Source organism: Myotis brandtii, unplaced genomic scaffold (assembly GCF_000412655.1).
Source record: "Myotis brandtii unplaced genomic scaffold, ASM41265v1 scaffold137, whole genome shotgun sequence".
Lineage (NCBI taxonomy): Eukaryota > Metazoa > Chordata > Mammalia > Chiroptera > Vespertilionidae > Myotis > Myotis brandtii.
Genome location: NW_005354874.1, coordinates 1,383,000 through 1,401,131, shown reverse-complemented (window position 1 = coordinate 1,401,131; position 18,132 = coordinate 1,383,000). Strand labels below are relative to the sequence as shown.

Sequence of the window (18,132 nt, the reverse complement as noted above, 5' to 3'; positions counted from 1 at the left end):
TCACAGGTGGTATTATCATTTTGATTTTTACAGGCAAGAAAACTGAGGCATAGAGAGGTGGAGTAACCTGCATGAAACCACAGAGGTCAATGAGAAATTGAACAATATAGGCTTGTCCCCATGGGTGTAAGGGCCCATGTCTTGGGCACAGAAATTTCTTTGATTGTTACTCAGCCAAACCTGTCATTCCAAGAGTATATTAGAGAAAAAGGAGGAAGGGAAATCAGAAGTAGAAGCCCGTACAACAGTTAGAGCCCTGGCCAACTCATTTGATTGTATCTTGTGGCACTCAAGAGGCCCATGGCCATGTAAATACATCTGTGCAAGAAAAAAAAAAAATAGGCCTTTAGATGACTATTTTTAAGTCTCTCTCAATGGAAGAAAAGAAATAAATATATTGGTTGAAATGAATACTAATCTCAGCTCGATCCAAAGAGAAATAGTTGGTTGTGACTAGCTACCGTGGTAATGAATTGATGCAGTAAGCCTAATAATGAGTTTATTTTAGAGATTTTTGTCTTTGCTATCTGACCATCAGCTACAGACCGAAGCCCAGCCAAGGATATGAAAGTTCAAGTGTAACCTGTCCTGGGGGATCTCTTTTCTTTCCTGACTGATTTATTTTTTAAACAAAACCCTACCTCTAGTATTGTTTCAAATTTAATATGGAGATTGGGTTCAGGAGTTTGAGGCTATTTCTTTCTATTTTGCACATGGTTGTTTTTTCCCCTCACTCATTTCCACAGCCTGAAGCCAGTCTTTTAAAATGGAGAGCCAGGCCCACTTGGAATGGAGGCCACCTGGCTTAGGGGCGTTTGAAAAAGCTCTACAAAGCAGGGCTTTTAAAAGGATTTCCCTTCCTAAAAGTCAAGAGGCCCAAGAGGGATGTGGCCTTTGCCGGGACTCAGCATTGTCACTTTGGAAAGGTGTGGGCTGTTTGGCTGGAGGGACAGTGGCCCCCAGCCCTGGGGCGTGGGAAATGCTTCCAGACACTGGAGGGGTTGGGGGTGGTTCAGAGACAGGGGTATCGAATTCCTGTTCAGCTACCCGGCTCCAGTCAGACATAAATAGGTGGGGGTGAAGGGCAGTTTGCCAGAGGAAGGGGGAGACAGGCCCGGGGCCCTGGCAGCGGAGGCCAACCCACTGAAGCGGCCTTCACCTGTCTTCACTCCGCTCCCCAGGAAGAGAAAATGCTTTCAGGGGACCACGGTGACCAGCAGGGCTGTCTGCTTGGCTGAATCAGCCTGTGTCAAACCAGTGGATTTCAACAAAAGAGGAGTGCTTGCAGGAAGGAGCGAGGGCTGCCAACACGGAAACCATCACCCCCTTTTAGGAAGTACCTCATCTTTTAAAGGACCACCAGGGAATTGGTTTACTCAAGGGCAGTGGTGCATGGGGCCAGCACTGTGCCTGTGTGTGTGTGTGTGCATGCGCGTGCCCACCCCTGTGTATGTGCATTCACACACACTTACACACAGACCTAGGGCAGGGGCTCCCACGGGTAGCAGCTGCTTCGTTCTTTGACCATCTTTCTGAGTGACCGACATTAACCTTTTGTGGTCTAGAAAGAGGAGGCCAGAAATGCAGCTCGATTTTCTTTTCTCTAGGGCAGTGGTTCTCAACCTTCCTAATGCCTCGACCCTTTAATACAGTTCCTCATGTTGTGGTGACCCCCAATTTCATTGTTACAAATTGAACATAATTAAAGCATAGTGATTAATCACAAAAACAATATGTAATTATATATGTGTTTTCCGATGGTCTTAGGTGACCCCTGTGAAAGGGTCATTTGACCCCCAAAGGGGTCGCGACCCACAGGTTGAGAACCTCTGCTCTAGGGCCAACAGGCCATTTGATCAATAAAACACAGGCCACCCCACCCTCTGCACTTCCTGTGGAAGGTTAACAGAAGCAGGGATTGTGCAAAGAGACGGGCACTACCCCAACTGGACAGTGGGCAAAAAGATGGTGTTGGCCTACTCTTTTGGGATTTTTTTTTTACTTTCATGGTATCTGAGTTAGAGTTTCCTTAATTTTTTAAGCCATTCTGCCAACAACCCTGATATTGGAGCTATGGGGAACCTATGTTCTTGGGGGCCATGGTGAGTTTTGCTGTTCAAAGGGTAATTTGAAAGTCTGGGGCCTCCTAGGTGTGGCCCTGTTCCTCTTCCTACCCTGTGCTCCAAAGCATTTCTCTCAGAAGCAGCACCTGGAGGTGAATTTCTTGCTCCGGGGCTGGGGTGGGGGCGGATGGAGGGGGTAAGACAGAGTGGGAACAAAGCACCGATTGTTACGTTTCACCTGTTCTAAGTCTATATGAACAGGTGGCTGGGGGTCTCAGAGGGGAGGAGGGTAAATAATTTCCGCTTGTACTATCTCTGCAGCCACAGCTTTGTGACAGCACGTGGGGAAGCTGCGTTTGATAAAAGTCCAGAAGCCTTTGCCGGAGGGAACTAGGTGTGGCCTTCTCATAATTCGTCCTCCACTCAATTCTCTGCTTCCTTGTCTCTCTGGTTTTCTCCATACCTGTGAGCTCCAGCAGCCCCCTCGGTCCTCAGGAAGCCAGGTGAAACCATTCTGAAGAATTCTTTACCTCCCATCCGGCTAAACAACACAGCTTAAGATGATCAAAATGAATCGCAACCTCGACTGCTCTCTAGAGCTCGTGCACAGCTCTGCCATGTGAGCTGCAGAGGGCTCAGCATTGCGCAGTCGCCTTTTTCTTCTTTTTGGAAAAGTCATGTGGGTTTCCAAGCTCCGTGGATCCCCATTGCCTTTACACCACTGTTCTTCCCTAACATTTAGGTAATATTTTTAAAAGAGTCCCTGTGCGGTCTATGAAATATGGGGATTTCCTGATGGGTGAATTTATCTGGGAGAGAGAAAGGGGATCCTGAGAAATTTGGTTCCTCGGGGAAGCCCAAGTACTTAGAAACATGTCTGTGAGGGGAAGCATTCCCAAGGCCTGGTGTTCCCCTGCATCCAGGCATATTCTCATAACTTTACATTAGCCATTTTAAACTCGATTACACTCATAGCTCAGTCCTCAGCAATAAGATCCACAGTGACATGTCCCGCCTCTGGAGAAAAATTGTGAGCCATAGAAGGTCTAAAGTTGTTCCAGGCATGGCCTAAGCACCTTGGGGGTAAGGGCAGTCTGGTCCCATAAAATCTATGAACAAGGAAAAATCACTTCCTGTAGATAAATGCATGATGGAAAGTGATGTTGAGCAACAATAAGGAGATGTCTGGGCTTTTTTTTTTTTTTTTTTCCCAATCTGCACCTCCCCCAAGTGGATCCATTGTTTTTTAGCAGAGAGCCAAGTGGCCAGTTCCTGGAGAGAGGGCAGTGGAGCAAAAGGCCTGCTTTTCCAATTAATCAATGAGCACAATGCAAGACTCATCAGACATATTAATTGGGGCATGCAGTGATTTCTGTGCATGGGTTGTCAAAGAATGACCTCCAAACCATTGTCCACCTCTGTACCATCAACCCTGACTGCCCTGCCCTACATCTGCCCACCTATTCAGTCTGTGCACCATGGAACATAGCGATTTTCCCCCTCTGTCTCCATGATCCCTTGTCTCCCACACAGTCTTCGGTGGTAGCTGGGATTTTCACACCTATGTCATTTCCTGGAGGAAAAAGGCCTTACATTTCTTAATTTCTCAGAACCTAACCCAGCATTTTTAATGCAGTAGGGGTTGGCCTACGTATTCTAATTGAGGTGTAATCCCAGGGGTATTTGGTAGTCACCAGGACACTGGTGTTATAAGCAAAGCCACTCTGGTCAAGGAAACCTGATCTAAAATGGTGTCATGGAGAGAGGGGCCGTCTTGAGGGAGAGAGACAATTAATTTAAGAACCAATTCCTCTGGGGTCAGGTTCAGGAAGCTTCTGCCACGTAAACTCATGCAGAGAGGAAGAATCAGGAAAAGCTGTCCCTCCCCAAATGGAAAGAATTAAGAGCAAAGCTGAAGAGTAGGGAAGACGGCAAGAGAAGAGAATGGGAGCTGCACGGGCCCAGGTTGCCCAGGAGAAAGCACCTCTCTCAGCTCTCAGGGGACCATCTCTGGGAGAAACAGAGGGAGATCCAAGCAGAATGGAAACTTAGAAGCCCGTCCCTGAAACACAAACTGGTGGGGTGAGTATTCCTGAGAGCCGGAGAGACTGGATGTGAGCCCCCAACTACGGTTTACGAGCCACGTGACCTTGGGCACACCAGAGTAACTTCCTGAGGCCTGACTGCCTGGCTGACAGTTTTGAAAAAGTGACATGTGCTTCATCAGGGTGTTGGGAGAGTCCATTCGGATCAACATCTGCTTTGTAGTCTACTGTGCTATTTCGGTGGAGGTGAATAGTATCTTTTTCAACCCCAGGCACCCCTTTGAATAGCCTCCTATTTCCCTCAGCTCCACCCCATTCCACCTTAGTGGTGTGTGTTCATCTCTCCCTTAGGAATGTCTGTTCTCACCTCCCTTCTTATCAAAAAATTCTTTATCAGCCATTTACACTTTAGAGCCACTGAAGTGTTGTCACTTCCTGAAGGCATTTCTGGTGTCCAACGCAAGCTAGAGAGACATGTGAGGGAGAGGGCCTGCCTGGGCACCTGTGAAATCATGGGATGATTTGCCTCATTTACTCACATGCTAGAGTGGCCCTTTCCACAGCTACCATATTTCATCAATTTCAGGACATATTATTTTGTGTGGTTTTTACATTTGAATGCCTCTGATATAAGACTATCTTATAATCATCGGTTTGTCATAATTTAATTAGCAATGTTTTCTCTTTTTAGGGGTTTATCAAATAATGGTGTATCTCACAATCAAGGGTGTTACGTAGATGAAATACATGACTATTCTTACAGAGATAACATGATCATAAGCAGGAGTTATTAAGGGGTAAACAAGAAAAGTGAGGGAAGGCAGGGGTTGCTTTGAAATCAGATCAGGCAACAAAGAGATGGACTGTTTCATTTTCTTGCACTTTTCAGCTGCTGAGCCTTACCTGGATATTTGGATTCTGCCCGTTGATATCAGCTTTGGAAAGATCTGGAAAGTTTGGTAGATCAAGGAGGAAAGATCTTGGACCATCTCTCTGCAATGAAGGGTGCCCAGCCTCGGGCTGGAATCGCTGTCTAGAGAGTGGCTGGTGTGCCGCCTGGTGGTCCAGATGCTCCCCGGGTGCTTCTTTGGAGAAAGGAAAGCTGCTTTCTGACGTAGAGTCACCTTCCACATTGAGGTTATTCTAAAACAAACAAGAAAATGAACGAATAAATAGGGCATGATTTTAAAACATCACCCTTAGCAGTCTATTAAATTCGGGAGCAAGGACAATTGCAGTGGCTGGAATGAAGCCAGGATGGTATTCCCAACTCATTTTCATTCCCCTGTGGTTTAATTTCTCCATCTTCAATAATTGAGTTATAAATCATCGGGCAACTTCTTCCAGCCTGCTTCTTGGCAATTTTCTGAAGGTAAATGAGTTACCGGTTATGTATTCAACATCAAGCACATCAACACAAAAGTACTATTTTGAAGGACAGTAGGTCCTCATTTAGAATTGAAATCAAATTATGGCTTCCTTTCACAGCTTCAACTGATTAACCACTCCAGTTTAAGTTATCATCCTATATAGTCCAGAGTTTGTTTCTTTGGTGTGGGTCATGGAGCAAAAGATCTGACCAAACTGAATAAAATACTTGAGCCAAATCATTGATTATATGCATTCATCCATTCACTCATCTCTTCTTTCCTTCCTTCCTTCCTCCTTCCTTCCTCCCAATCAACAAATGCCAACCACATGCTAAGCACAGGAGATACAGCCATAAACAAGACAGACATAGGCCCTATTCTCTTGGAGTGTACATCTAGTTGAAAGATATAAACAATAAATATATGGAGAAATCAATAAAATCAGATCAGAGAGTGGTGACTGCTAAGAAGAAAAGAAAGAAGAAAATGATAGAGAGCAGCTGGGGACACTGTTAGGTAGCTAGGGGACGTCTCTGAGAAGGTGACATCTGGCACGAGACTTGAACAAGAGAAGAAGGCATCCTGCAAAGATCTGGGTGGAGGACATTCTAGTAGAAGGAATAACAAGCAAGACAGTCCTGAGGTGGGGATAAACATGGCTCATTTGAAGGACAGAAAGCAGGCCAGTGAGGCTGGTATGGAGCGAAGGAGGGGAGAACAGCATGAGATGAAGATGAAGAGATGGGGGTAGCTGAAAAAAAGTGACAAAATGGCATTCTAAAATTTTAATGTCTTTATTCTGAAAAGTGCAAGCCTGTTGTTTTCCCCAGCTAGTGAAAAATGTCTCTATTTAGTTGTCACTTGGGGGGAATTTTTCCAGTGACTGAAGTGTAGAAATTGCTGGACTTCTTTCCCAAACCAGCCCTTCTCCTCGCATTCTCTCTGGACCTTGTGTTGGAGGCTCCCTCCATCCCTTCGGGGATGGCATTTTCATGTTTACTGGTGGAGGGAGATGTGAAGATAGAATTTCACCAACCCTTGGGTCCGTGGTTAATGTCCTTGTTATTCTTGGGCATGTTTTGGGGTTTGGAGCGTATATTCCAGCACACTGTCTCCACACGCACTCCCCGCCCCCCACCACAGTGCTTCTGACCCAGCCAAAGGGTTATATGTGGTATCAAAACACTCCTGACGCTGAGTCCACAAGGTCAAGCATGGACTGAGGATGAAACTCATGCAGCAGATAAATATCTTCTTAAAGAGCAAACGTGATGGAAGGGATTGTTCTGTATCTCCAACAGAAATGGGACTGAGGAATAAACTCGCTGGTACGGAAACCAGCTTTGTGGATGTTCCAAGAGGCCAAGAAGAGGATTGGGATAGACGGCATGTCTGCGGTCTCCTCTTTAAAACATGAAGTTGCAGAGGGTTTGCTGAATGCTCTCAGCATGTTTTTGCTTGCCCTCTCCTTCTGCCCAGGAGATGTGGGTGGGGGCAGTGTCTTGGTTAACCTTTTCAGCCACCTTTCTGCCATAGTTTTTGTCTCCTGGCACATCCTCATAGAGGGAGTTGCCCTGGCTTGAGAGAGAGAGAGAGAGAGAGAGAGAGGACACACACTACATGTCTTTCCTCAACATAATAACTATCACAGCCCAATGAGAGATAACTAAATGTGATTGTTCCCTTGCTTTTCCCTAACCCTAAAACTCCCCAACAGTGTTAGTGAGGACAGTGGATTCTCAAGGAAAATTTCTTGCGCAGGATTTGGGAATGTAAGTGTCAGAAGGGGGTCAAGATTTGCTTGCCAGTTGCTTGGGGGATCCCCGGCAAACCTAGCCCTAACTGCACTGTAGCAACTGGCAGTTGCTCCTTCATTGGGTTAAAAATGAAGCTCTCTTTCTTTTTCCCTGTGATGAAGTACTCTTTCTCCTACTGAACATACTTTAGAAGAAGAGATAAGAAATGTATTTTTGCTGCTATTTGGCATTTTGCTTAGATAGCTGATAAAACAAGAATCGCATCTGATTGGTTTCTTGATCTGGCTCTGGAATTTTTCCTGGTACGCAATACTCCACCACAGAGTGATCCTGGCTCAGCCATGGACCAAGAAAACCCTTCAATGTCTCTGTGGCTCAATGATCCCCCATGTGAAACAAAGCAGATTATATGGAGAGTCCTGCACCCTCCCAGCAGGATGGGCAAGATAACTCAGGTTGGGCTGTATCTACACATGAAAAGAGAAATAGAGAGTTAGGCGATTGGCTGGACAATTCAGGCCACAAGCGCCTCTGCCGGGAAGAGACTGGGGCTAAAGTATGTTTTGGCTTGAGTTAGGCATGCAATTGTGGCCTTTCTCCATCTTCCTCCAATCCTCCCCTCTCCCTGCCCGCCCTCCCCCACCCTAAGCTCAGTATTTATAAAGGATTTGGCAGATGGGAAGTAATAAGAAATGCTAATCACATTCTCTGACTATTGAATTACTCTTGCATCTCTACCAAAACATATTTATCTAGAAAACCTGGTTTCCTGCAACGGCATGCCCCCAGACTCTTCAGAAACTGGAAGTCCTAGGATGGGGAAGGTATCTTAGCATGGCTCACATAACATGAAACTCTACTTTATTCAATCAATAACAAGATTCTGGAGTAGCCATTATTTTGATGGTATAGATTTTAAATCTGAGGTGGGAGAAGACAGACTGGATCTACCAATAATGCAGGGAAAGGTCTTTTCAGCCTTTCTTTTTTGCTGTTCATCCTCACTAGAGGATGTTTTCCCATTGATTTTTAGAGAGCGTGGGAGGGAAAGGGAGAGACAGAGAAACATCTATGTGAGAGAGACACATCAATTGGTTGCCTCCGGCACATGTCCCCACCAGGGCTGGGGATGGGGCTTGCAACCGTGGTACATGCCCATGGCCAGAATCGAACCCGGGAGCCTTCAGTCTGAGGGCTGACACTCTATCCACTGAGCCAAACTGGCTAGGGCTTTTCATCCTTTCTTAAGGACACACTGCACATTTTTCTTCCAGAGGTCCTAGTGGAGGTCTTCGCTGATGGACAGCACTTATCTCTCACCAAGCTCACTCACTGGGTGTTCCACTTAAATGATACTATCAGAGTGAAGATCTTCAGGAAGTGTGTATCTCAAAGTAAAGATTTAAATAGTTTGTGCTTTACTCAGGAAAGCAAACATCCTTTCTTGAAGACAATAGTTTAGGAAAGTCTAAGAACCAAAGAAAAAAAATGCCACCACTCTTCCCAAAGTGCTGCAGGATTCATTTAGCCTAAATTCAAGTGACATGAGGGGGGTTTGCTTAGTTTAGGAAAATATTTCTTTACCCACAATGTGTCTTTGGCTTGACCTTTAATCTGTGACAGTGCTATGGCTCCAGTAGCAGTGTTCTCTCTGCAACTCTAATTTGAGAGCTGTGACTGCCAATAAAAAGAGAAACAGAAGAACTGAGGCTATTATATGGTTTCTACAAAGGCACTGTTCAAGTGATGAGGTCGTTGATGCACAGTGGCCAAATTATCCAGCCACTGCTGATGCTCCCCATCTCTGTGCATTATTTTACAGCTTATTCTTATCTAAAATAGGAATAAACTAATAATAACATAGGCTTCATGCTCATGTATGTTGCCTTGGATGGCAGTATTGTGGCAGACATTGTGATTGCCTACCCAATATGCATTCCTCCCATACTTACTCAGTGTTTGTTTAGGTGACACAGTGCTGGTTAAAACTATAGTTCCCAGCATCCAATGCAGCCAGGGGTGACCATGTGACACAATCCTGCCCAATGAGATGTAAGTGGAAGGTGCTGGATGGTACTGCTAATTGGAGGCAGAGTCAGTTTGCCTTTTACCTTTCTCTCTTCTACTTTCTCATGCTTGAAATGAGGATACAAATGCTTGAATGGAATGAGGATGAAGTCTGAAGGGAAAGATGGAGGGGCCTGGGTCCCTGAGGGCATTGTAGAGTCATTATACCAGTGGAATGGTGATCTCTGAACTTCTTTTACCCCTATCATCAACACTAATGTTAACCTTGAAAATGTTATAGCACCAGTACCAGTTTCTTATTGTGACTCTAACTCTAATTTGACTATCAATAAAAAAGGGAGAAGCCCTGTTTAGCTAAGTGACTCAAGGTGGAGGTCTGTGCTGTTGGCAATGGGACACAATCACCAGCTGATGAGGTACTGACAGGGCAGTCAGTGAATCATGGTGAACTTCACCATGGTAGCCAGGCTACGGATGCTCAGCTCTGCTGCTAACTTCCCTAATACCCTATGCCAGCTCGGCCATCTATACCCTTCTCCATACACATTCAGAATCTTCTCACTGTTCCAGCCTCTAGACATTGCATTACTAGACATTGCAGTGTAATATTTCCTTTCATTTGTCCTAAAATACTATCGTTAAATTTCAAGGAGTTCACCCTTGCTAAAAGGAACCAGAGCTCCTTGGAAAAATAAATGGCTGATTCCACAGCTTGGGGTGGAAAGTATAGGCGATACTTAATTGGGAAGGAAGCTTTCAGTGACTAACAGTGTCCTCTTTAAAGAACTCAGGAACCAGCTTAAAGGGGCCTCGCTGCATAAAGATTAAACAATTTGGGCCTCAAAACAAAAAGTTTGTGGTTGACTAGCACACATTGAATTGATGAAAACCCCTGAGCCTACTCACAAAAGAGTGGGGTGGAAAGTATAGGCGATACTTAATTGGGAAGGAAGCTTTCAGTGACTAACAGTGTCCTCTTTAAAGAACTCAGGAACCAGCTTAAAGGGGCCCCGCTGCATAAAGATTAAACAATTTGGGCCTCAAAACAAAAAGTTTGTGGTTGACTAGCACACATTGAATTGATGAAAACCTCTGAGCCTACTCACAAAAGAAAGACAGAAAAGCTATTTTCACCATTCAAGGTAGGAATGATAATACTCCTTACTTTGAACATTGATATTAAAAAGAAAGAAAGGTTTTCCCAAGGAAACACTATTTGAACTGAGACTGAAAAGATGAGTGAAAGTGAAGCAGATGAAGAGAACAGAGCAGAGGAGGGTGGGCCAGTGAATATTGTGTGTGAACGGATACGGCGGGTGCAGACTCCCCAGGACCTGGCATGGCCTGGTACAGGGACCCAAAGGATATCAAAGCTGGAATGGAGTGGGTGGTAGGACCTAGGTCACTCTGCTGTCTTAGTAAGAGATCACTGAGTTAAAGAATATAAATGCGAGGCCCAACACGACATCTCGACCCACCAGCCGTTGACCTGAAAACTTCCTATCATTTCGTGTTGTGACTTTTCCACGAGGCCACCACTTACCTGGTGGCATTTCCTGGGTCATTGGAGGCTTGTTGAAGCTGTCTGTGCTGAGATCTCTTCCCTCCTTCGCTCTCAAAAGCTGGCCCTAAGTACCCCTGGGAAAGCCCCGCCAAGATGAACTCAAAGAGAAAACCTGTCATCTGTAGACTGAGTACAGTTTTTAAGATGACAAGCCCAGGTGCTTTATTGTTGAAGTCCTTTCTCCCCAGGACACCACTGGCCCAAGACCAAGGATGCCCAACCACTGCCTCCAGCCACTGCATGAAGCTGCTCATTTTGGCTACCCTTGTGACCAAGGTGGAGCACCACAGCCACATCAAGGTCAAAGCGGTCGCAATGGTCAGCGTTCCCAGCTAGTCATTTGGCACTGACAGAGGGAGAGGGAGGGGGTCCTTGGAGAACCAAGCCACAGGACAAATTAGGGTGATCAACTCCAGGGGTGAGACCAAGTTGGGAAAGAGGCCATGACATCCATCTTTGGGAAAAGTGCATTAAGCATCATTGTCTCATTCTGCAGACCCACTCGCCCTGTTCTGCAAACAGCAACCAAAGGCTGGTGTGTGAACCAGGCCTGATCGGATCACTTCCAGAACCTCCTGAAGAGGCACAGACTAGCAACAGTGTAGCCGCCTAGGACAGTTTTAGTGCTTCTTAAAAAATGGCTGTGGTAAGTATTCCCACATTAGCACAACCAGGCAGACTTCTTGGAGGCAGACGGGATGGTGGATTTCTTCTGGAGGCTAAAGAACAGGCCGTATCTGCAATCTCAAACCCCACACCCTCCAATTCCCCAAGCTCAGGAGGCACCCAATAAGTACTAGTTGATGATAATGATGGCCACAGGCCTAGTTAGATTTTATTTTAATTAGACTCAGGCTATAGGCCTCATTACCCCTCATGTGGCTTTTATGTGGGATTCGAAAGAAAAAAAAATCCGGAATCCTCTATTGAAGATATTAAAGAAGATATTATTAGCAATGCTTTTGGTCTCATAGACTTTGAACAACAAACAACAGAGATTATAATTAACGTCACTGCAGCCTCTCTCCTTAAAACATACTAACAATATAGCTAATTAGCAATATGTCCTCATTTGGGGCTGGACATCTGCATATTATTATCGACAATGCTTGTTTCCTTTTTCCAGATTAAAGGAAGCCATACTGCACCCAGGCATATGGCTGTGCTCCTTCCACATTAAAACACTCTGTTTTCTTCTACCCACGATAAACACTCAGGGCTTTATCTGTGCCGGGCATCGATTTTTGTCTGGAACACTTCCACATGTCTAAAAATAAGTTCAAGAATGCCATTGGTGGTGTTTCAAAGGGAAGAGCAAACGTTTCTCTGTTTGGGGAGATAAAAGAATAAAAGGGCACACTGATTATCTTTACACATGATTGGGGAGCAAGCGCCCCTAGGAAGAGACAACCAGGAGAGAGAACAAAATGAATTGCAGACCATAAAATCTGCTTTCACAGGGGGCACACTTGTTCTGAGGGCTCAGGGCCGTCACGTAGGAGTGGCAGTAGGGGGTGGTGGAGGCTCGTTCTGCAAAGAAGTAAGCAGGAGCCATGGGGAGAACCATGCACTCTTAAATACACAGATGCAAGGTTGGCCACCTCCTGCGCTCTCCACCTGTGTGTGATGGACTCACTGAGCAAAGATCAATGGCTCTATTTTATAGGAAGGATGGGCATGCAAACTCCTGGCCGAGGAGAGATGGCCAGAAATGTGCTTTAGTCTTTGCTGTGGGAAGCTGAAGCCAATTCTGGGAGCCAGTGACACCGGCACATCATGCGTCAAGAATGCAGGAGGCTTGCGTCTTGGTTGGCCATGGAGCCTTCTGTGACTAATAGCTCAGGAATCTCTCATTAGAGTGGCAGAATGTATCATAAGAATGTTTATTTTAGGGCTTGGGAATGACCCTGCTTATGAGCTCAGTGGACACTTTAGAAGGAATGAAGAATGGTCAACTCCTTGCATTTGGGCAGGGAGCTGGTTCACAGGGGAAGGGGCCACTAGTGTGGGCCACCCAGCCCTGTGCTTCTTTCTTAATTGAAGGCTCTGGGGGCCGGCTGACTAAATGGGAGTCAACACCCCACTGGCTCGCCTGGGATACTTCTGTAAACAGCTTTGATCTTGAAAATGTGTGGATTATTGGTGATTTTTCAAGTTGTGCTTTCTCCACTGCTGGCAAAGAAAACAGAGGGGGACGTCTCCAGGACCCATTTCCTTTATGTCCTGTGAGGCTAAAGAATGAACAGAAAAGAAACATGAACTAGTCTTTCAAGTCTAAGAAAACATGTAAGAAGTAGAATACAAGGGTGGAAAGCCAAACTGGCCAAAGAAAACTTTACTCATCATCTAAAACATCTTTGTAAATGTAAGAGGATGAAAAAAATTGTATTTTCCAGAACTCTTCTCAGGGGAAATGGTGGGCTTGCCTAGAAAGAACACTTTAATAGATCTCCTGGGGTGTGAGACAAACCCTCTTCAAGAGTGTGCTAAGGGAGGGCTTTGTCTGCTGTCTGAGGGGGATCTGAATTTGAGGGCAGAGCTAACTTGTTCTGGGCTATAAAGTACAGGGTGGCCACCAGGGGGCCTTGGTCCTCGCTCCTCGGCCATGTAGAGCTCAGCCTCCTAAATCAAACTGTGAGCAAATATTTCAGAACTATGGATTACTGAGGATTTTTCAAGTTGTGCTTTCCCCATTTCTGGCAAAGAAAACAGAGTGGTAATTACCTGGGACCCATTTTCCAGCACTCAGTCTGAAGAGGCACCAAATCATTAGCGTGCCTAAATGGCTCAACTATGTAAGTCCTCTCTTGATCAGAGGGGAGTGTGTCGAACAGGACGAGGACAGATTCTGTATCTAATAGATCCTGAAGCTAACAGATTCCGTGTCTCCCCACATGGGATGGGGGGCACCCAAGGCCTAGGTCAAGGCTGGTGTTCTTCTGTTGGAAGGCACAACCAGGAAGGCAAGCAAAAGACTATGGGATGGCAAAGTTCAGAGGTTGACCTGGGGTGGGGTGGCCCTGGGGACCCTTGCCCAGGTTATTATTTTAACTAAGAAGATGGATTTCCCTCACCATCTCAAATCAAGATCCCTCATGAAACCTACCACAAACCTCTCTGCTCTAGCACCTCTAAAATAGGTTTTAAAGTGAGCTGAATCCTGGAAAAGGGCTCATGGGATTGTGGCAGGGGACTGGGCCAGGTGGTCTGAGGCCTAGGTCTCCGTCCCAGCGTTATGCTTACCCAGTTGTGTAAGCTTAGGCATGTTATTGCACCTTTGTACCTGTGTTAGATTGGTTTGTAAGAGTGTCCATTAATTCTCTCTCTCTAAATGTCCATGCCTTGGGTAGATGCTTCCCACAGTCTTTCCACTTGGCCATGTGACTTACCTTGGTCAATAACAACTGTAAGCACAGACAAGTGCTTGTTCTTTGGGGCTTGCCTGTTTTTGTTGCTCTTTGGAATCCTGAGACTACTGTGTGAAAAGGCCTGGGCTAGTCTACTGGATAATGAGAGACATATGAAACAAGGACAATCTATCCCAGACCATCCAGCCAGCCAATGACCAGTCACTCAAATGGAGACCATTCTAGACTATCCTAGACCGTCCAGCCCCAGCTGAGCCAACCCAGACTAGAAAGGCCCGCCCACCTGACCCATAGAATCACCAGGAATAATAAATGTGTGTGGTTTTAAGCTAACACATTCTTAATGGTTTGTTCACAGCAAAAGCTAACTGATACAGGACCTCAGTTATTTCTCCTGTAAAATGGGCCTGGTGAGGAAGAAGGGGAACTGCAGAAAACCTCTCAATCCACCAGTTCTGACACCCTAGGATTAAAACCCTCTAGAGACATTGTTCTGGAGAAATTATTTTCCAACAATAAAAAAAACACACACACCTGAATGCTGAAAGCATCAAAGTGAAGATGGGGAGATTAAACAAAACCTGATAGTTCTAAATACATGAAATGTAACTACTGTCTTCAATGACCAGAATTCTACCTTCTCCTTTCTCCTGTCCTTCCACTCCAAGTTGGGTAGAATCGTTTGAACTCCACCTCCACTCCCTCAACACACACCATTTCTGTCATTTACATGTGCTGTTTTGTTAACAGTTCCTTGACAGTTTTTCAAATATTCTGAGTGGAGCTTTAACAGTTCTCCCTCACACTTTCATGAGGCACCTGTACAGCCCTGTGGGCCACCAGAAACTAGTAAGGCTCCTTTATTAGGGAACCCCTACTGACACCATAAAACAATTATAGACCTATCATAGACCAACTACGACTTGAGGTGAAGAGAAAGCTGTAGCCACCAGGACCAGTTCCCTTTCCCATCTGCCTGTACAGATTGTTCCTATTTGGACTGCTATTCTGTTCTCTCCATGGAAACTGTTTGATCTCTGCTTGAAAAGCTGGCAGCCCCATCGATGGGACTGTGGGCCCTTGGCTGAGCTTGGCTAACCTTCTTTATTCATGGTTGGGGTGCTTGTTTTACTTGTGGGTTCACTCAGCAAACACTTACGGGGTGTCTGCTTTGTGCCAGGTGTCTCCTGGAATGAGACGGTTCAAAAGCACATAACTTATTAAGACAAATTCTCCAAAACTTGAAAATAATGCAAAAAGATGTTGGCAAGTTTATCAGTTCATCCTCAGGCACAGTATGCAGGCCTGTCCAAGATTATTTAATTCTCTAAGAGAACGCATGTACCTTTCTTTTGCTTATTATTATTATTTAAAAATATTTTTATTGATTTCAGAGAGTGAGAGAGAGAGAGAGAGAGAGAGAGAGAGATAGAAATATCAATGATGAGAGAGAATCATTGATCCCCTCCCCCCTCCCCACACTGGGAGAGAGAATCATTGATCGGCTGCCTCCTCACGCCCCACACTGGGAATCGAGCCCACAACCCAGGCATGTGCCCTGATCAGGAATTGAACTGTGACCTCCTGGTTCATAGGTCAATGCTCAACCATTGAGCCATGCTGGCCTGGCTCACTTATTATTTATTACTAGAAGCCCAGTGCACGAAATTCGTGCACTCGGGGTGGGGGGTGGGGGTCCCTCAGCCCGGCCTGTGCCCTCTCACAGTCCAGGAGCCCTGGGGGATGTCTGAATGACAGCTTAGGCCCACTCCCCTAGCTGTCAGTCAGACATCCTTAGCGCTGCCCGGAGGCAGGAGAGGCTCACCAGCTGTGAGCCCGGCTCAGGGCTTCTGGCTGAGCGGCGCTCCCCCTGTGGGAGTGCACTGACCACCGGGGGACAGCTCCTGTGTTGAGCGTCTGCCCCCTGGTGGTCAGTGTGTGTCATAGAGACTGGTCGTTCCACTGTTTGGTCGATTTGCATATTAGCCTTTTATTATATAGGATTGATTAGGGCCCAGACTAAAAGTTACATGCTCACTTATAGAGTTTTAATCCTGTAGAAATACAAATGCTTTTGTCCAGTTGAAACAATAATTCATTAAAAGTTCTTGTCAAAAGGAAAAACATTGTAACTATGTGAGATGCTTGATGCTAACTAAATCTATTGCAGTGATCACTTCCCAATACATACATTTATTAAATGATTATGTTGTGCACGCACCTTAAACTTATGTGATGTTATATGTCAATTATATAAAACTAGAAAGAAAGGAAGCAATAACTCAAAGCTTACTGTCTTATAGCCCTATAGGACATTAACCAGTTTTGTTTCCCGCTTACAAACTTACTTCCTCATGATTTTCCCAACTAATTTTATAAATATCTGTTCCTCAAATGCTCTGAACTAGTTCCCTGGTTAATTAAATAAGTCTTTGACATGTATTCATTTTACATTTGCATGAGACAAGTTTTTAACATGATAAAAATCCTATTTGGACAGGCTTCAGTCTTCAAAGACTTCAGGCTCCAGTGGGGAAGTTAGGAAGTGCTCACACACTATAAAATACAAGGTAGAAAGTGGGAAATTCTTTAGCAGTAGAAGTTTTCAATGCAAGGAAAGTAAAACCAGGCAGACTCCTAATTATGATTTCACAACTCACCATGTACTGAATCTTTAATGCCATCACAGTATGTCCTTTCTTTTTCTCTAAAAGACCCCTATCTGGCTATGGTCCAATGCACTAACAAGCTGAAACAGTTATGGAGAAGCATGGTTTGTGAGCAGGACTTCTCTTGGCTTTCTCCTTTTTGTTTTTTAATACATTTTTATTGATTTCAGAGAGGAAGGGAGAGGGAGCGATAGAAACATTAATGATGAGAGAGAATCATTGATTGGCTGCCTTCTGCAGGCTCCACATTGGAGATTGAGCCCACAACCCGGGCATGTGCTCTGACTGGGAATTGAACCGTGACCTTCTGGTTCATACGTCGATACTCAACTACCGAGCCACACCAGCTGTGCACTTCCTACTTCTTGAGGGGCCCTGAGGGGAGGACAGAAGGCAAGTGCCAGATGTCAAAGGGCACTTATCCTACTTTTAACCATGTTGCATCTCCCTGCCCCCCCATACAGTTTCCTACCCTGACCCCAGGGAAACAAAACACACCCAGTTTTGTTCTCAATGAAAATAATTCTCCCATAGAGTTTAACCTGACTGGGGTTCACAAAGAGGAAGCAGCAAGCTTCTCAGAGGCTTTCTTTCAGGGGGTGGTCATGAAGGGCGGTGCGACGAGAACAGGTGCACACACTCATGACTCTTCCCCAGTATAAACATCATAGTACTAGGGGCATCAGTCTGAATCTGGGCAGGAGATGGATGGCACTGAGCTCCTGGATGAGTGAGGAGAGCTTAATAAAGGAACAATTTACAGATGTTTGGGCAAGAGGCTAGAACCACCAAAGAGGCTGCAGGGCCCAGGCCAGGAAAGCCAGAGAGATCTTACCCACCACCTCCAGGCATGAAGAGGCAAGGAAAGGAAGAGGTTACCATTATCCAAAGTGGGATAAACCAAAGAACTTAGATACTTATATGCATAGCCCATGAACATTGGCAATAGGGTAGTGAAGACCTGGGGGGAGGAGGGAGGTAGGGGCTGGGAGGCAGGGGGTAAAGGAGGAGAGAATAGGAAATATCTGTAATACTATCAACAATAAAAAATATGTTAAAAAAACAAAGTTGAAGAGGTGAGTATGTGGGAGGGGGCCTGGGGACACATAGGGAGCTTATTAAAAACTGCAACCTCCCTCTCTTCTTCCTCTCATCTCCTGCCATGTGTACCACTGGCCAGATCCAATCAGGAGCTCGAGAGCCCGGGAGCCCGTTGATGTAAGACACACAGATCATGCACCTGAGGCAACATTAGGATGAGGAAGGAC

The 18,132-nt window shown here is 45.5% G+C and overlaps 1 protein-coding gene across 1 annotated transcript in view; it reads right to left on the bottom strand.

Annotated features, from left to right (window-relative positions):
• The window catches only part of ISM1 (isthmin 1, angiogenesis inhibitor), a gene marked incomplete at its 5' end in the record, with an annotated part of 72,981 nt that overhangs the window by 20,640 nt on the left and 34,209 nt on the right, over positions 1 to 18,132 (bottom strand). The window contains one exon of the mRNA XM_005860568.2: positions 5,012 to 5,251. Coding sequence (XP_005860630.1) covers positions 5,012 to 5,251 — 240 coding nt within the window. The remainder of the gene's footprint in view (positions 1 to 5,011; positions 5,252 to 18,132) is intronic.